Here is a 20661-nt window from a genome sequence, read left to right on the forward strand (position 1 = left end):
GGAGAGGAGGGAGAGAAAGAATCTTAAGCAGGCTCCTTGCCCAGCACACATGGCACTTGATCTCAGGAACTGTGAGGTCATGACCTGAGCCAAAATCAAGAGTTGGGCACTTAACCGACTGAGCCACCCTTGTGCCCCCAAATTTAGATATTTAAATGTGCAACCTGTAAAACTTTCTAGGGCTTCTGCTTGAGAAATTGAGACCCCATCATGGGTTGGAGCCACAGCCATGCTATCTAAGTCACCAGCTGTGCTCTTCCAGAATGAGCTGCTTGCCAAAAGCAATTTTTCAATATGTGATTTGCCATTGTATATCTTTAAGCACTAAGTGCAATTATCAAAAGTTCTACATATTTTGTCTGAGAATATAAAACTGCCAGTTAGTATTTTTGCAATTTAAAATTTAATCTGCTAGCAAATTAAAAAAGGTTTTGGACTCTTTTGAAAGAGACTTCATTTAAATGTTGCTAAACCAGACATTTAAAAAAGAGGTCTAATCCCTCTGGTTACCATCCTCAAATTTAAAAGCAAATAGCTAGGGGCGCCTGGGTGGCACAGTCGGTTAAGCGTCCGACTTCAGCCAGGTCACGATCTCGCGGTCCGTGAGTTTGAGCCCCGCATCAGGCTCTGGGCTGATGGCTCGGAGCCTGGAGCCTGTTTCCGATTCTGTGTCTCCCTCTCTCTGCACCTCCCCCGTTCATGCTCTGTCTCTCTCTGTCCCAAAAATAAATAAAAAACGTTGAAAAAAAAATTAAAAAAAAAAATAAAAGCAAATAGCTAATAAACTAAATCATAATGCTAAGAAAACATAATTCAGTTGATATTTGCTATAATTATAAGAATTTTCTAGGCATTTCTGAGTACATATTATATTTTCTTTGCAAGCATGGTACGTATATGCTCTTTCTTCCATGGTATACATCAGAGGTGAGCGTATTCAGACAAATCTTCCCCTTAAGAAAATCTCTAAGTTTAGTTAAGGGATAATTTGCTCAAAACACAGTGGCTCAAACACTGAAGCACCTGCTCACCTCCTTGGCTAATTGCCACATTATTCTACGATAGATAATTGAATAGAATAATTTGATTCTTATTTTTCCTAAGTCAGTGTCTTAGAGGTGCCTTGGACAGCTGACTATCTGACCAGTTGAAATGAACTTTAGATCAGCTCACTTTAGAAAGTCTAGCTTAGGGGCACCTGGTGGCTCAGTTGGTTAAGCATCTGACTTTGGTTTGGGTCATGATCTTGCAATTTGTGAGTTCAAGCCCAGCGTCAGGCTCTGTGCTGACAATTCAGAGCCTGGAGCCTGCTTCGGATTCTGTGTCTCCCTCTCTCTCTGCCTCTCCCCCACTTGTGCTCTGTCTCTCTCTGTCTCTCAAAAATGAATAAATGTAAAAATAAATTAGAAAGTCTAGCCTATTCTATATGTGTACATGACCTTTTTATTCTAAGCATTGGCAAACCATTGTAATTTATATGGTTCTTAAATAGTTTAATAAACACTTTGACTTGAATATTTGACTTGGCAAAACAGACTAATTTTGTGTGTGGGTTGGGGGGAGGAACAGTTGTTAATAGTTATAAGAAGAAAAGAAACGTGTTCAACTCCATTCTTTCCTCTTTTGGGAAGAGGGGGATGGGTAGTGTAAATGCCCTAACCCACACAGTGGTGATGCCTGGAACAATTTGTGGTTGGATGGGGGACTCTTCATCCTGACTGGACACTGTTTATGTTCTCATCTTTGGTCCAAAGTGCCTTGTAAAAGTGCAACAAAATAAAGGCATGTACTCAAATAGGAGTTCTCTAGGCCTAACATTTGTTAGTTACCTTTGCATTTGAGACCCCCACCGATTTGTTCTTTAGGATTATGTAAACTGAAACTTTAATTATGATTTTAAAAAAAATGAAGTCAGATGACGAGAAACAAGAAAAATTTCATATTCAGTGCTTTCACATAATTTCTAAAATTAAGTATTTTCTTGTGGCAGCACTATGTTGGGCACTTTGCATGCCTCTTCACAAAAACCTGCTAAACAGATACTATCAACATCCCCATTATAGATGAGGAAACTGAGGCCTAGGAAAGCTAAACATCTTAGGCAGGATACCTGGTTCTGTTAGACTCTAAGACTGTCTTACAAAAACAAAACAACAACAAGAAAACCAGAGATGGCATTTCAAGAATGCTCCAGTTCTTTTGGTCATTTGAGTGGACTCACCCACAAGACTTCCTAACCCGGCTTCATCCTTTTGAGAGGCTAATTCTACTCTACACTTCCCTACCCCGTAGCGTTCCTTTTAAAGCTATTAAGATCCTTTACTTTAATAGAAAACTCCCTTTTTTTCTTTTAATTTACAGTAAACAGTGAACTACATCTAGCATTTCTGAGTTACGTATATTTCCATTAAATAAGGTTTCCTCTTTCTCTAAGTTTATTTTTTCCATTTATTTGTGGCAACACATCAGTGAAATGTCTTCCCTTTAATCATCTGAAGCCCAGAAGTGAAGGTACCCCATCTGGTGTTCACCTAATCCAGAGGTCCTCAACTCTAGCTCCCAATTAGAATTACTGGGGGAGTTTAGGGGCACCTGGGTGGCTCAGTTGCTTAAGTGTCCGACTTCAGCTCAGGTCATGATCTCACAGTTCCTGGGTTCAAACCCTGCATTGGGCTCTGTGCTGACAGCTCAGAGCCTAGAGTCTGCTTCAGATTCTGTGTCTCCCTCTTTCTCTGCTCCTCCGCCACTCACACTCTGTGTCTCCCTCTCTCTCAAAAATAAATAAAACACTTAAAAAATTTAGAATTACTGGAGGAGCTTAAAAAAATAATAACCAACAATGACAACAAATAATTTCCTAGTCACCACCTAGACCACCAATTAAACTGATAAGTGTTGAGTCCAGCCTTCACTGTGTGTTTTTCCTCCAACATTTCACTTCAAACATTTTCAACAGAGAAGCTGCAAAAATAGTTCAATGAACAGCCATCCATGTACTCTTCAACAGATACACAAATAAACATTTTGTCAAATTACTCTTTTCCCTCTATTGTACTTACATATATGTAAGTATAATATTTACCTATATGCATATAGTGTACCTATAATTATTTATCCCCCTTTTTAAGAACTATTCAATTACTTGGAGATCTAATGAAATTGCAGTTTGATTCAGTGTGTCTAGGCTGGGACCTGGGTCAGCATTTCTAACAAGCTGTCAGGTTCCCAGGACAATGTGTTGAATAGTGTAGCCTTATAGTTGTTTTTGTTTTTTTCAATCCAGGATCCAATTAGGCACCATTTATTGCAATTAGTTGTCATGTCTTTTTAATATCTACATGATTTTTTTTCTTTCATTTGACATTTTAAAGAGTTCAGGCTGGTTGCTTTGCAGAATATCCTTTATTTATTTATTTATTTTTGTTTAAAAAATTTTAAATGTTTATTTCTTTTTGAGAGAGAGAGTGTGAGCAAAGGAGGGGCAGAGAGAGAGGGAGACAGAGGATCCAAAGCAGACTCTGTGCTGAGAGCAGAGAGTCCCATGTGGGGCTTGAACTCACGAACCAACCATGAGATCATGACCTGAGCCGAAGTCGGACGTTTAACCGACTGAGACACCCAGACACCCCCAGAATATATTTTAAATGGGAATTTGTTTGTTTGTTTTATCCTACTTAGATTTAGATTAAACATTTTTGGCAAGAATACTGCAAAGAAGATGAATCAATATATTTTAAAAACTATACAGATGTTTCTAATGCCCTAATCAAATCATTCCATGAGGTTTTTCCTAAAGAATTATGAAAAGTAAAGAAAAAAATTGAAAAGCCTCTACTCTGGGGGTTATACAAAAAAATAATCATCTTTTTTACTCTTTCAAGCAAAGGGAAGGATGGTACCCAATTCCCAAAGAATATGAATAAAAACAACTTATTTGTCTAAAAATAACTGAATTATTCAAGCAAAAGATTCTTATAATCTACCTGTTTTGCCTTTGTATTGCCTTTGTTCTAGTTATGGAAAGAATTTATAGCAGGGAATATTGCATTATGATGACAGCATGCATGACATATGAGTGAAAGGAATTGAATTTGTTTTGAAAATAGATTAAGCACAGAAAGTAGTTGTTCATTTTTGAAATGTCTGGCCATGACACAGTGGTCTATCATATATACTAAACGAGATTCTCTTGGTTGAAAAGCACTGATGTCCTGTTAAATGTTTAAAAACTTATTCTCCTCCCTGTCCCCACTCTGCCAAAAATAAAAACAAAAGCAAAACAAAATGCAGAATTTGCTTATTTCCATAGAGCAAATATTCTTACCATCGATGATTTCAAGTTACCAATGTAACATCTATCAGCTTGCAAAATAACAATCAGTTCTCATTTGCTGATCTGAGTCTACTCCAGTACACCACTGATTTTAAAAAGACAAACCCACCTTCATCAGATTTGAGGGAAAACTGGAAATTATTGGCTCATGTACCTGAAGAGATTAAGGACAGAGCTGAACTTAGACCCAGATGTATCTAGGGCTTCCTTTGCCAACCCTTGGCTCTGGGCTTGTTGCCATTCTCCGCATACTAGAGTTGCCCCCAGAAGCCCAAAGATGGAGAACCCTGAGTCAGACTGGATTAAAATCTCATTTTGCCACATACTTCCCACCATAACCTTGGGCAGCTTAATATCTCTGTGGCCTAGTTTCTTCATCTGTATAGTAGAGATAGTAATAATACCTATATCATGGGGTTGGTTTAGATATTTAATGAATTAATACCTAATAGTTCAGAAGAATCTCTGGCAACGAGTAAACACTCATTATTGTCATCATTACCATTGTCATTCCAAAGTAAACTCTGAAGGAAGAAATCTTTTTCAAGTTAAAGCCTTAACACTGAGCCTCATCTAATGATGTGGGAAACATATTCATCCCTAGTAATTGTTCAGGCCAAGGGAATAGATAATCCTTGGGTCTAGGATGTCATTGTCATTCAAATTAAAGGAATTGAAGATGGGGAAGAGGTGATTCCCTGAAGGAAAACTAATGTCTTTTGCCTAAAATGAGGGAAGGAGTGACTACAAAAACAGTGATGTTACTACATGATATAAAAAAAGTATGTCTTTTTCCAAAGAGTTAGATGAAATCGATCTGATCACACCAAAATTGATTTTAGTGGTATGAAACCATGCTATAGGTAGAAAAATCAAGGTGATGAAAATGATCTATTTGTGTAAATTCATGGAAAGTACATTACAGTACTTCTTTAAAATGCAAATCCCATGGGAAAGTTACTGTAAAACAACAAAGATATACTAATATGTATCAAAACTGTTAGTACACCATTGTTTTAACCACTATAAAGAGGGAAAATTTAACTGTCTAAATGGAATTTTTTTGTTTTTGCATTACTTGATTACCAACTAATTCACCTGAATTATTTTATTCCATAATTTAACTGGGTAGTTTCTTGTCACCAAAATTGCTGTTTTTCCTATACTGTAACTTTCTCCTTCTGATGTATATTTTAATACACTCAATGGCAAGGTTATCATGAACATTGGTCTTTATTTTTGATGAACTATTCCTTAAAACATTTTTTATTAAACTCATCATAAATTTAAATAGTTGCAAAAGTTCCAACATTTTATCAACACTGACATTTAAAAATGAAAATCGATATACTCTTGTAAATACATCAGAGGACATTTGAATTGCCATATGATTTGATACTCATCATATACTTTAAAAATATAAGAACAATAATGTCAATCAAAATTCAAACGAGTCCTAAAATTTATGTAGAACTGCAAAGAGACCAAGAACAGTGAGGACTGCTTGAAGAACAACAAAATGATAGCACTTGTTCAACCATATTTCAAGGCCTATAAAGTGATACAGATTAGAATAGTGTTGTATTAGCCAAGGGCTAACCAAACTGACAAATGGGATACAATAAGAAGCTGGAGATCCCTGCAGAGATGGATACTTGATTTGTAACAGGTGGCATGGCTGATCAATGGGTAAAGGATGATCTTTTCAGTTAATGAGTTAAGGGTGGACTACTCTGACACCATACATAAAAATTAATTCTAGGTAAATTATAGACCAAAATGTAAAAGGCCAATCTTTAAAGGTTTCAGAAGGTAATAAACACACAGAAAGTATTAGCTATTAAAGAAATGATGAATAAATTTAGATGCATTAAAATTAAAATCTGTATTCACCAAAAACACCGTAAAAGAATGAAAAGATAAGCCATAGAATGGGAGAAAATATGTGCAACATATGTTGTTACATGACTTCAATAAAAGAATTTAACTCAATTGTTTGAAGAAAAATCAAGACAGAGAACCTGATGGAACAGGTTTCTCTGTAGGCATTATTGACATTCTGGCCTAGATGGTTCTTTGGTGTGGTGGGGGTGAGGTGAGGTTGGGGGCGTGGGGGTAGGGACTATGCTATGCATTATGGGATTAGCAGCATTTTTGGCTCATACCCATGAGATGCCAACAAAAAGTACACTCAGCCATTGCCAAATGTTCCCTAGGGGAAGGAATAAAATCATCCCCAGCCGAGAACCACTGTGGTAGAAGAATTAGCAGAAAGCATAAACAAGATTTTGAAAAAAATAGGAAATCCAAATGTCAACCAACAAATGAAAATGTGATCAATTTATTAGTAATCAAGGAAATGAAAAAGGAAATCACTTGGAGATATCAAGTTACACTCATTGTACTGGCAAAAAATTTTAAATCTACCAACTGTTGGTAAAACAAAGAGCACTGGGAATTCTTAGGAGTTAGTATAAACTGAAACAAGCACTTTGGAAACAGTCTAGAATGATCTCGAGGAAAAGTTATACATAACTTAGTCCAAGTAACTCCACTTTCGGAGCATATATCCTAAAAATATTAATTCCCATGTGCATCCAGATATATGTAAAAGAATGTTCACAGCAGTATTTTTTGTAATGCCTGAAGGCTAGAAATAACATAAATGTTCAATAATAGTGGGATATATAAAGAGATTGTGGTACATTCATTCAATGGATACCATACAGTAATGAAAATTAATAAAAGAAATATGCAAGCAAGGATACATCTCACAGTTATAATGTTGAGTGGTGGAAGACAGAAAAAAGAGGGCATACTCTTGAATTCCATTGATAAAATGGAACATTTATAAAATTAAACTTTATTTTTAGAAATACATACTTAGTAGTGAAACTATAAGAAAAATCACAAAGTGATTATTATAAATCACGATGAACATACCTAGTGTGGGTAATGGAGAAGGAAAGTGATATGAACTGGAGAGGACACAGAGGGGGCTGTTATTTCTTGACTTAAGCATTGGCTTTGTGATGTTTGTTACATTACACATTTTATGATTTGTGCACTGTTCTGGATATGTGTTATATTTGACAGTTTTCAAAAGGTGATAAATACTTCAAAAATTTCTTCAAAAATTAAAAAAATCTTTCCTTCTCCTAAAGCTATTATTTTCATTTTCTTCCTTCACATTTTTATCCAAATCTAATATTTTTATGCTTGAGTTTTATTGAGCACCTATGAAATTTAAGTATAATAAAAATGTATATATAAATTGAAATCTAAATTTTTGAAAAAAAAAAAAAAAAGAAATCTAAATTTTTGTTTTATTTTCTATGACAGCAAGTTTCTACACTATGGATCCTCATAATCATTAACACATTTTTAAAATAAATTTCTTTAGGGTTGTTATTATTACAATTATTATTAATACATAATTTGTAAATAGCATAATTACATTGCCCACTTTGATAAATTATTATTGCACATAAAAATAGACTTTTATTGGAAAATTATCTATTAATGAGATAATGATCAAAATTATTCTCATCTGTTTATGAAATAAAAAGGCATATAGCTAAAAGCCAATATCCAGCACTAGCATGTTATTCTAATTCTACCAAGAGAGTTAGGAGACAGTATTTTATAAGCTGAAATAAAGTGAGGACTGATTTTAATAAGAACAATTCATAATATTATTTGATAAAATGGGTCTTAACTACCTCATGGAACAACACTCAGTTAGAAGAAAGTCATTTCAAAATATTTCTTACCCATAGGTTTTATCTAAGATATCATGAGTAATTTGGCAACCCTGTAAATAATTACACCTGAATTAAAAAAAATTGTGATTCTAAGGTAACTTTCAAAAATGCATCGTAAAGGGTTCCATGGATCTACTCCCTAGTAAGGCAACAATAGTTGATGAAAATTATATTAAACAAAAAGTAAAGTGTCTGGAAATTGTCCTAAGGACATATAGTGAGTTTATTTATTCAAGAAATCTGTTAAATATCAGTAAGAACAAATCACCACCCACTCCTCTTTCCATTCCTCAGTTCACTGTGGCAGAAGTTCTACAGCAGGTGATTCAACCAAGAACACAGGGGGTACTCTGCCTCCAGCTCCCTGCTGAGGACTATGGTATCTTCCTAGGAGGAGCAGGCTGCTACCATTTCTCATACTCCCTCACTCACAGCTTCACGTTGAAAGAGCTCTATTTTTCAGGCTGAGAGTTCTGGGTCTTCTCCTATCCAGCCCCACTCATGGGGCAGTTCTATTACAGAGGTAGCAGGCTTAGAATAAGAAGCCCCAAATTACCCAATTGCAAGAAGGGACAAACCAAAAATATCAGAGGCTATCCCCCTACCTAGTGCCTGCTTATAAAGCAGGGGTGTCATTCCAAGAGAAGTGAGTGCCTGTCCCTGTTCCCAATAGTGGCACTAAGGTTTTGCTTAGGCAGGAGAGGTAGGCTGTAAGAGCAGAGAGCTCTGAGGCTCTCCAAAAGAGATCTGAATTTATCTGGAACAGAACAGAGCATGGGAAAGTTTATAATTATGACACTCTGGAAAACAATGGCGAGTTTGGGGGTAAGAAATGATGAAGAGACTGGTAGCTCTATGAGAGCAACAAGCTAAACTGTAAACCAGATTTGACCAAAGACAACCAAGGAAAGAGTTAAGAAGAGCTCTCCTGGGATTGGAACAAACTTGAAAGACTGGACTCAAAAACTACCTCTGCAAAGGGATCAGAACTTAAGTGAATCGAATGGTGAAGCAGATTATGCCTGAGTGCACTAGTGAAAATAATAGAGCAATCAACCAGCAAGGAATGGAGTCTGACAGCTGTCAGAGATACCAACAGAGGTAGATAGCTTAACAGAGAAACCAAGGAAAGAGACAAAGAGAGTCCTGATAAAACCATTGTCATTCCCGGATCACTGTGGATATGTCAAGGCTACATCCTCTGAGGAGTGACATCAGGGGCTATATAGAGTGGGAGAAAATAGGTTTTGCTAAAATAGTTTGACCAAATCACTAAAATATTAAAAATCAAACAACAACAAACCCTTGGGCTAGGGTTGAGAAATCAAGATCCAGAGTTGCTACAATATATTGTCCAAACTGTCCAGTTTTAAGAAAACTATAAAAAATGTAAAAGACATGGAAAGATGCAGGAAAGTGTAACTCACACATAGGAAAAAAATGTAGGCAACAAAATGCCTTGAGAGGGCTAAGATGTTAGAGTTAGTAGATATAATTTAAGCAGTTATAATATTTTCAAAATTCTACAGAAAATAGATATTGTGCTTAAAGATATTAAGGTAGGTATAATGATAATGTCTCAATAGAGAATATCAATAAATAGATACAAACTATGAATAGAAATGAAATTGAAATTCTAGAGTTGCATAGTATAACAATTGAAATGAAAAAAAAAATTAGAAGGGCTCAACATATTTTAGCTGACAGAACAATCAGGAAACTTAAAGAGATTATACAGTCTGAAAAAGAGAGAGAAAACAGAAATAATGGTTGAAAACTCCTCAAATTTAATGAGAAATATTAATCTACATATTCAAGAAGCTCAACAAATTCTAAGTAGAATAAGCCCAAGGATATCTGCATCCAGACACATTGCAGTTAAAATGTTAAATGTCAAAAACAAAAACAAATTTTTGAAAACAACAAAGTAAACATAATTTGTCACATATAAAATAACCTCAGTAAGATTCAGACACACTGTAGTCCATAAGGCAGTAGAAGGACACAAAGTACTAAAAGAAGAAAAAATATATATGCATATGTATATAATTGTATTTTTGAGCCCATAACATTTAGAAATGTAATATATTTGTCAATAAGAGCATAACAGAGGCAGGTGGGAGAAAATCTATTTAATAGTATGGAAATGATACCAGGTGGTAACTCAAATACATAGAAATAAATGAAGAGAATCAGAAATTATAAATAAGGGGCACCTGGGTGGCTGAATTGGTTAAACATTCAACTCTTAAGCTCATGATTCATGAGTTTGAGCCCTGCATCAGGCTGCGTGCTGACAGCATGGAGCCTGTTTGGGATTCTGTATTTCTCCCCCTCTCTCTGCCCCTCCCCTGCTTGCACACACTCTCCCTCAAAAAAATAAACATTAAAAAAATTATATAAAAAAGAAATGAGAAATAAAAAAGTTAATATGACAAACCCTATAGATATATATTTTCTCTTCCTTTTCCTTGAAGCTCCTTTAAAAGATACCAAGTTAGGGGTCCCTGGGTAGCTCAGTCAGTTGAGCATCTGATTCTTGATTTTGGCTCAGGTCATGATCTCACCAGTTTCATGAGTTCAAGCCCGACATCAGGCTCTGTGCTGTTAGCCTGGGATTCTCCCTCTCCCTCTGTCCCTCTCCTGATTGCACTCTCTGTATTCCTCAAAAATAAATAATAAAAAACCTTTTAAAAGATACACATTTAAGCAAAGTAAATAATTATAACAATGTATTTTTGGGTTTGTAACACATATAGATGTAATATAACAACAATAGCACAAATTGGGAAGGGGGAAAAGGAATAGAGCTATATAGGAATAACCTTATTAGTTTTAGCTGAAATTAAATAGTATAAATCTGTGATTTATACACAGGTGATTATGGTAAGTTAGGAAGTATATGGTAAGCTCTAGAGCAACTCCCAAGAAGATACCTTTAAAAATAGGGAAAAATCATAAAAATAATCAAAATATTGCACTAAAAAATATTCACTCACTGCAAAAGAAAGCAGTGGAGGAAGAGAGGAATAAAAAAGCAAACAGGAAGTAAAATGACAGATAAATATCCAATATATCATTAATAGCATTGAATATGATTGGGTAAAAATACAGAAAAACAGCAGACACTGCCAGATTAAAAATAAATATTCAACTATATGTTATCTACAGGAGACACATTTTAGGTTCAAAAACTCAAGGTGAAAGTGAGAGGATGAAAAAGATGTACTATGCAAACAATTATAAACAACAAGGAAATAGAAGACTTGAACAACTATAAAACAACACAACTGAATATATCTGTAGAACATTCTTTGCAACAATAGCAGAATACATATATTTCTCAAGTGCAAATGGAACAATCTCCAGGATAAAGTATATATTAGGCCATATAACAAAGCTCAATAAATTTGAGATTGTAGAAATCATACAATGTCTGTTCTCCAAACAATGGAATTAGAAATTAATAGGAGAAAAAAATAATGGTAAATTCACAAATATGTAGAAATTAAACAACACACCTGCAAACAACCAAGAAATTACATGGAAAATTATAAGAGAATTACAAGGAAAATTAGCCAATGCTTTGAAACGAATGAAAATGAAGAAACAGCATACTAAAACTCACGAGATGCACCTAAAGCAGTACGTAGAAGAAATGTTACAGTTGTAATGCCTACATTTAACAATATGATCTCAGGGGTGCCTGGGTGGCTCAGTTGGTTGAGTGTCCAACATTATTTGGTTCAGGTCATGATCTCATGGTTAGTGAGTTTGAGTCCTGTGCGAGGCCCTGCGCTGATAATGCAGAGCCTGAGCCTGCTTCACATTCTATTCTCTCTCTGCCACTCCCCTACTTGTGTGTGCACTCTCTCTTTCTCAAAAATAAATATAAAAATTTTAGTAAAAAAATGAAAATATGATCTCAAGTTAATAACTTGATTTTACATTTTAAGACTCTGGAAAAAGGAGCAAAGTAAACCTAAAGCAAACAGAAGGAAGAAAATAATACAGAGTAAAGCAGAAATAATGAAATAGAGAGTAAAAAACCGACAGAGAACATCAATGAAAGCAGTGATAAGATCAAGGAAATTGAAACTCTAGCTAGACTAACCGAGAAAAAAAGAAGTAAGACTGAAATGACTAAAGACTGAAATGAAAGAGGGGACATACTACCAATCTTACAGAAATAATCAAGATTAGAAGGGAATAAATACTATGAACAAATATTATTTTACAACTAATGAAATGGACAACTTTCTAGGAAGATACAAACTACCAAAACTGACTCCAGAAAATAAAAATTGAAAATCTGAACAGACCTATAATAAGGAGATAGAATAAGCACTTAAAAATCTTCCTACAAATAAAAACTCAGGTTCATATGGCTTTACTATTGAATTATACCAAAAATTTGAAGAAAAATTAATAACCAACTCTTCACACTCTTCCAAAAATATAGAAGATGGGGGACTATTTTCCAACTCATTTTATGAGGCTGGTATTTACTCTTATTTTAAAACCAGACTAAGACATCACAAGTAAATTACAGACCAATATTCCTGGTGAATAGAGACACAAAAATATTTAATAAAATTATAGAAAATGAAATCCACCAACATTTAAAAAAGGATTATATTCCATGACCAAATGAGATTCATCCCAGAAGTTCAAGATTGGTTTAACTTTTAAAAATCAATTACTGTAATACACCACATTGATAGAATAAAGAGGAAAAAACATGATCATAATGAAGAAAGTGCATTTAACAAAACCCAAAACTCTTTTGTGACTAAAAAATAAAGAAATAAAACACTAGCCAAACTAGGAATAGAAGGGTACTTACTCAACTTGCTAAAGGATATATGAAAAATCTCCAACTAACATTGATACTTAATGGTGAAAGACTGAAAGCATTTCCCCTAAGATCAAGAACAATCACGCTCATTCTTGGCATTTACATTTAAGCCAAGGATGTTCAACCTTGTCACTTGTATTCAAGCCAGAGGAATTGGGCAATGATAACAAATAAAAGGCAATTAGCTTGGGAAAAAAAGAAATGAACTTATCTCTATACATATGGCATTATCTTTTATTTTAAAAATTCTAGAAATCATTAAAAAACTATTAGAACTAATAAATTCACCAAGGTTACAGGGTAAAAGACTAATATATGATAATTGGTTAGGTTTCTATTTATTAGCAAGGAACACATAATTAAATGAAAAAGGAAAATTAAAGGAAAAAATTAAAGGAAAAAAGCAATTACACATAATAGCATCAAAAAGAATAAAATATTTAGGAATTAATTTAGCACAAGAAGTACAAATATTACACTCAAAACTATAAAGTATTGTTGCAAGAAATTAAAGAAACTTTAAAAAAATAGAAAGAATAGCTCATGTTCATACATTGGCTATATTGCTATCATAGTAATTCTCCTCAAATTGATCTATAGTTTCAATGTCACCCTTATATCAAAATCCCAAATGACTTTGAAGAATTGACAAGCTGATTCTAAAATGTATATGGAAATTCAAAGGACCAAGATAGCAAAAACAATCTTGAAAATGAAGAACAAAGCTATAGAGCTCAGTGTTAATAATTTCAAAATCTAGACATTATTACAAAGCTATAGTAATCAAAACCACCTGATACTGGCATAAAAATAGGTGTATAGATATAGATCAATGGGATAGAACTGAGAGACCAGAAATAAACCTTTATATCAATCAACCTAAGGTCAATTGGTTTTTGACAAGGATACATAGATCATTCAATGGGGAGAAAGAGTATTTTCAACAAAGGGTGTTAGGGCAACTGGATAGCCACATAAAGTTATTTTGTACTTCTTCCTCACACCTTACACAAAAAAATTAACTCAAAATAGATAAAAAACCTAAAGAGTTAATGTTATAAAACTCTTATAAGGAACCTTAGGTTATGCAAAGCCTTCTGAGAGACACCAGAAGGGCAAGAAACCAAATGAGAAATGGATTAGATTTTATCAAAATTAGAAACTTTTGTGTTTCAAAGAATACCATGAAGAAAATGATCAGACAACCCACAGCATGGGAGAAATATCTGCAAATCCTATATCTGACAAGTGGCTTGTATCCAGAATATATAAAGAATTCTTGTAACCCAATAATATAAACATAATCCTATGAAAAATATGGGCAAGGAATCTGAAGACATTTCTCAGAGATTTACAAATGGCCAATAAATTCATGAAGATGTTCATCATGTATCATCAACCATTAGATAAATGTAAATTGAAACCACAATGAGCTACCACTTCATACCCATCAAGATGGTTTAATCAAAAACATATAGTAAGTGTTAACAAGGATGTGAAGAATTTGGAATCTTCATACATTGCAGGAAGGCATGTAAAATGGTACAATTGTTTTGGAAAACATTCTGGCAGCTCCTCAAAATATTAAACAGAGTCATCATGTTTCCCAGTGATTCCACTTCTAGGTATATATCCAAGAGATGTGAAAACATATGTCCACATGAAAACTTGTACACAAATGTTCATACCTACATTATAACAGCCAAAGCAGTGGAAATAACCCACGTATCCACCTTCAGATGAATGGATAAATAGTGGTATATGTCTACAGTGGAATATTATTTGTATAAAAAGGGAATACGGTATTATTACAGGTGACAGCATGACTAAACCTTGAAAACACTATGGTAAGTGGAAGACGTCATATACAAAAGACCACATATTGTATGATTCCACTCACATGAAATATGTAGAATAGGCAAATTCATAGAAACAAGGTATGTCAGTGCTTGTGTAGAGGTATGGGTGTTTGAAAGACATGAAGAGTAACTGCTAATGGGAATAGGTTTCTTCTTTGGAGTGATGTCCTAAAATTAGGGCAATGGTTGCACAACTCTGTAAATATACTAAAAACTATTGAACTGTATATTTATATTGGTGACTTGTATGGTATATGAATTACATCTCAATGAAACTTCTAAAGATGTGGCTCTAAAATTTACTGTTTAGAATGTTCAGTGAAGCTTTTCTTTGCAGCTAATGACAAGTCTTGGGAATATATATTGAGAATAGCTAAAAAGCTTTATTTAAAGCCATGTTTTTCCTTCAGAGTTTTTACCAGTGCTTTCCTTCCATTGATGTCAAGAGACTTTCCCTTCAAGAGTTATATATTATATAACATTAGTCCAGAAATGGGAGAGGCAGAATTTTTCAACAAAAATTCTTAACTGCTGCCATACTCTACCATGCATTTGAATTTAGAATGTTCCAAAATGGACACTAGTAGCACTTTTTCTAATACTTTGTGTATTCATTTTCTGTTACTGCTGTAACAAATTACCATCAACCAAGTGGCTTTAACAACCCATTTGATATCTTGTAGATCTATACTCTAGAAATTCCGCGAAGACTTTCTGATTAAAATTAAGCTGTCTCCAGGGAAGCATTTCTTCTTCTTCTTTTTTTTTTTTTCTTACTCATCCATCGGACCTTTATTTTTTTTTTTCTTTTTATTTATTTATTTATTTATTTTTTAATATATGAAATTTACTGTCAAATTGGTTTCCATACAACACCCAGTGCTCATCCCAAAAGGTGCCCTCCTCAATACCCATCACGGGAAGCATTTCTTCTAAAGACTCTGGGAGAGAACCTCTTTCCTTGCCTTTTCCAGTTTCTATAGGCCTCCTGTATTCCATGGTTCATGTCCTCCTTCTTCCATCTTCGATGAAAGTCAAGTCCTTCTGACACTGCATCACTTGACATAGTTTCCATTGTCACATCTCTTCCTGGCTCTCTTTCTCTGCATCTCTCTTCCATTTGTAAAGATCCTTTTGATTACTTTGAGCCCACCTGGATAATTCAGGGCAAAAAATCTGCCAATTTTAAGGTCACCTGATTATGTCTTAATTCTACCTGCAGCCTCAATACCTCTTTCTCATATAACTTAATACATACACAAGGTCTAGGGATTAGGACATGGACATCTTGGGGGGGGTATTATTTTGCCTACCACATCATGATTTTCTCCTAGTAGAAATGTATATAAATTAAGGTAATGGAGAAAGCCCTATGGGTTTATGGTAGTTTGGTTTATCACTAACGGAGGATTTCTCTTTTGAGCATGTGCTATAGTAAATTCTGGCATGAGTGAAGGGTAGGCCTTTATCTTGTACAGTGGAGGAAAGGATATTGTGAACTTAAGCCTGTTCTTAGGCAAACCAACTTTAGGGGAAAGATAAATATGGAAGTTGAGGATCTGGAATTGTATTCCTTGCTTTCAAATAATTGGGATATGGCATACCCACTTAAAGACTTTCTATAATCTAGAACCCTAGTTAGATGATCATTCATTTGGGGCAGTGGTTTCCAAATTTGGCTGATTTCATAATTACCTGAGACTTTTAAAAAATAAAATTAGATTTCCAGGCTTTAATCTAGACCTGCTAAATCAGAAGTTCAGAAAGCAGAGACTTAAAAGATGTTTTGAATAATTTCTTTAGTTGATTCTGGTAATTAGCCAAATTTGATAACTACTCATTTAGAAAACAAAGGGGGTTGAATTGATGATGAAAGAAGATTCATATGTTCACTAGCTTTTTCTAGTAATTGCTTGTTAGTTTTGAAGGTTATAGAACATTTAAATATGACCTAGAACTTTGGACAGTCTGACCAATGTGTAGCCAATAGAGGAATGTGAAAGTTTCATGCTTTCTCACTTCCAAGTAATCAGGCAGCCACCGAAAACTAGAACAATTGGATTATTCCTGTTTTGCTGTATATACTCTGCCATTATAAGCTATGCCATATTTGAATCTGCCTTCATTAATTTGTTGTAATTAGTTAAGTTATTCTTATTCACATATATAGTGTAAGAATACAGTGATACTTATGATTACTATGCATTTATACCAAAGGTGTGATATACCAAGTCATGGTTATAATTCCTATCTAAAATCTATGAATTGGCATATTTTCTGCACTTTACAGGCAAAATGTTGATCTTTTTTAGTTTGATAACCTTTCCAGAAATAAGACGAGATACCTCTTAACAAAATGCATAATAAATCAGGAGTTAACTGTTGATCATTAGACATGTATATAATACAGATCTTAAAAGGACAGAAATTTTGTATTTTCTCTGTAGATATCACACCACAGAAAGAAACTCAGGAAGGAATTCCACCCCTGACCCAGAGTCAGGAACCCCTGAAACCTCAGGAGAATATATCACGACCCATTCATCATCCTTTAGTTTTAAAAACTAACTTTGAGGAAGAAGAGGAGGAAGGAGATGAACAAAATGGTTAGTAAGGCTTTTCTCATATTTACAATGAACATTCAAAACCCTATCATGTTTTTTAATTTATTTTTTAACTGTTAGAGGTTTATAATGTAATAAATAGGGCAGAATTTGGTAAGAAAATAGCTTCAATTTTATCAAGTATATTAAATTCATTATGTTCTAATTTGTTCTATGTCTATATATGATCATTTGGATTGGAGAGTTTTTGTTGTATGATTGCTGGGAGATAGACCTCATTTAAATAGGGACAGTTGCTTACACTGATTTTTCTAATATGTGAAATATGGCAGTTTGAGAAATTTACTAGTATGCAAATTACTGATTTTAAAAATTTCAAAAAATCCCACCTGTGAGAACAATATTTGGGATTCTTAATTCTGATTTGTATATTTTCATACCATTTGGCTTTGGGACAATTTAATTAAAAAAGATGTACATATATCCTATAGATGCATCTAGTTTATGGACAAAGACTCCTGAAGAAATTGAAGAAAAAAGAGCAATAAAGGAGATGTGTTATAAATCCGGTAAGAAATCAAACATTTGTGGATTTTCTAATGTTTGATGTGACAAATATACTAACCACTAGCTTTCTCATGGGAGATTAGGTGAATACTACAGATTTCATACTCCAGATATTTCATCATCAAAAAGCATAGCCTCTACAGCAGACAAAGAGTTAGAAAAGCCTTTGGAAAATGGCAGTGAATTGCAAGAAGGTAAGGCATGAAAAGGCAGCAGCATTTCAAGGTGATGTATAAGAGATACTTGGTGTGATAGGCTGTGAATTATTTAGTAAGATGTACACTAGAGCTAATGATAAATAATACATCAGAATTGAGAGAGAGAAGGAAATGCTTTTATCAGATGACCTAAATTTAATATGAAAAGCTGCTATTAATTATGCTTTCCCAGAGGAGGTGCAGAATGAAAAGACTACATAAACACATGGGGGCATTACACCCTCGATGCAGTAATTGTATAAATAACTTGCTTTTACCATCTTTTTTTTCTTTGCAAATCACTCTCCTAGTGAAGTAGGGGCTATTTTTCTCTGTGAATAGAAAGGACAACCTAGCCCTAGAAGGACAAATGGGAGATCACAGGATGACGTTAGTGGCAGAACAAGGATACATTTGTGCATTGAATGAGTGCCTTATGTGTACCAGGCAATTTCAGAGGCAATGCAGCTGGATTATTCCAAGGCTGGACCTTTCATAGATCTTATGCTTTGGTGAATCTGATTCCAGTGCTGGTAAGCAATTTGCCCTTAAAGGCAAGATAAGAAGAACATTATTTTCTGGATGTAAAACCAGAAACTCAGAGAAAATCCATGAGTGTTACGAGTTTATATGGTTTTCCTGCCATGAGGATGAGATGAAAGGCAAGTTTTGCTGAAGTAGGAGATTTGAATCCTCTCCTCTCACTAAAAGTAAAAAATGATAATTGGGAAAATCTCCCAGGATCAAGACAAGGGTAGGATAAAGTAGAGGATAAAGAGTAAAATGCCTGCCAGTCAAGTACATATGTGGTAAACTATTTAAACATATGGCAGTAGGTGGCAGCAACATACCATTAGATGTTAGATGTTAAAATGATAGGAAAGACTTAACTGATAGGCGAGCACCACATCTAGAGAAGGGCACATTGCCCACATTACCTGGACAAGAAAGCAAAACCAATAATACAAGTCAGCAATGAATATAAAAACAGTGGATTACCATTAGGGATTAAAGATAATTACATGTACTTTCGCCTTAAATTATGGTTTTAAAAGCCTTTTATATTTAAATAATTTCAGTTAATTCATGAATAACCTTCACCAGATTTTCCCAAATATCAGCGTTTTACACGTTTGATTTTTCACTCTTCCTTTCTCTAAATATATACATTGTTATTTTTTCTAAACTGTTAGTGTAAGAGTAGGTTGCAGATATGATGCTCCTGCATAACTCTTACATAACTTTAGTATAACCATCAAAATCAGGATATTACCACTGATCTGATATTATTTACAGAATTTTAAACAAATTTCACCCGCTGTGCCATCCATGTCCTTTATGGTAAAATGAACTTTTTTTTTTTTTTCTGGTTTAGAATCCAATCCAGAATCACAAGGTGCATTAGATTATCATGTCTCTCTTTATTCTGCTTTTAATAGCTTATTTTAGTAAAAAATTATCTAGAGATGTATAAGAAAAATTCTAAGAATTATTTAATTATCACAATATAATTACCATTTGTCAGCGGTAGACTCTAATGCTTTTTACTCAATTTGTTCATGATGAATAGGTATAATCAAAAGAAATATTATAAAATTCATTATATGAAGAACATAGCAAATAAGTTAAATATATTATACATACATAGTAATGTTAGATTGTTTAAATTTTTAAATTGCCATTTAATAAATAATACATATAGGAAAACAAACTTGCTTGCTATTTTCTTGATAATTATAAAATATGCTTAAAATTCATATATTTATAAATTTATTGTTCATCATATCACTATGCAAACAATAATTGCACTAACTTTTAGGCTTTTTACTATCATCATGAATTTTATGTAAGTACCTAATGGCTCCTGGGGTGATTTTCTATTTTTTTTCTTTTTTTTTTTCTTATTTTTTCTTAATATTTTAGGGGATGGTCTTACAGTTCCAACAAAATTTAGCCTATCTGAAAGGCAAGGTGAGATAAAAGCATCATTGGATAGGAAACCAAGGACTGACATTGCTGCTTTTGAAAATGGAGGTGAGTTAATTTATAACTGGTTGATTCTGAATATGTCACCATATAATAAATGAGTCAAATTTCCTCTCTCATAACTAATTTTGTTTTTTCAAAATATTTTTGACATTTCTATTGTTGGCTTTGGGTAAGACACTTGAGGCCTGGAAATGTATATAATTAATTGCTATATATGAATCCTTATTAGTAGAATGTCTGACACATGAGGTGCACTCTGTGAATATTTGTAGAATAAACGATTTTATGTTTAAACAATTGAATGGCTAGATGAATGAGACATGTTTATAAAATTGACAGATGTCTGGAAGTTAATATGCTGGATCAATGAGCCAAGTTTAAACAAGGTAAAGTCAAGCTGTGATAAACATAGTCTTGCATTTAAGTTCAGGACATTAATGGTAGATTTTCTTCAAGTCGGGAAAGACTCGACATGATACAGATTGTGAAGAAAAAAATAACTGTTTTTTGTTGTCCACAAGGTTTAAAAA

The 20661-nt window shown here is 34.0% G+C and overlaps 1 protein-coding gene across 9 annotated transcripts in view; it reads left to right on the plus strand.

Moving 5' to 3' along the window:
* Positions 1 to 20661, plus strand: part of C8H12orf50 (chromosome 8 C12orf50 homolog) — a 42649-nt gene that overhangs the window by 11747 nt on the left and 10241 nt on the right. For 8 of the 9 annotated variants that reach the window (XM_058741854.1, XM_058741856.1, XM_058741855.1 and 5 more), the window contains 4 exons: positions 17262 to 17420; positions 17870 to 17947; positions 18029 to 18139; positions 20066 to 20176. In XM_058741854.1, coding sequence (XP_058597837.1) covers positions 17262 to 17420; positions 17870 to 17947; positions 18029 to 18139; positions 20066 to 20176 — 459 coding nt within the window. The remainder of the gene's footprint in view (positions 1 to 17261; positions 17421 to 17869; positions 17948 to 18028; positions 18140 to 20065; positions 20177 to 20661) is intronic. The other variant, XM_058741852.1, reaches the window with a different exon arrangement.

This window comes from Neofelis nebulosa, chromosome 8 (genome assembly GCF_028018385.1).
Source record: "Neofelis nebulosa isolate mNeoNeb1 chromosome 8, mNeoNeb1.pri, whole genome shotgun sequence".
NCBI classification, from domain to species: domain Eukaryota; kingdom Metazoa; phylum Chordata; class Mammalia; order Carnivora; family Felidae; genus Neofelis; species Neofelis nebulosa.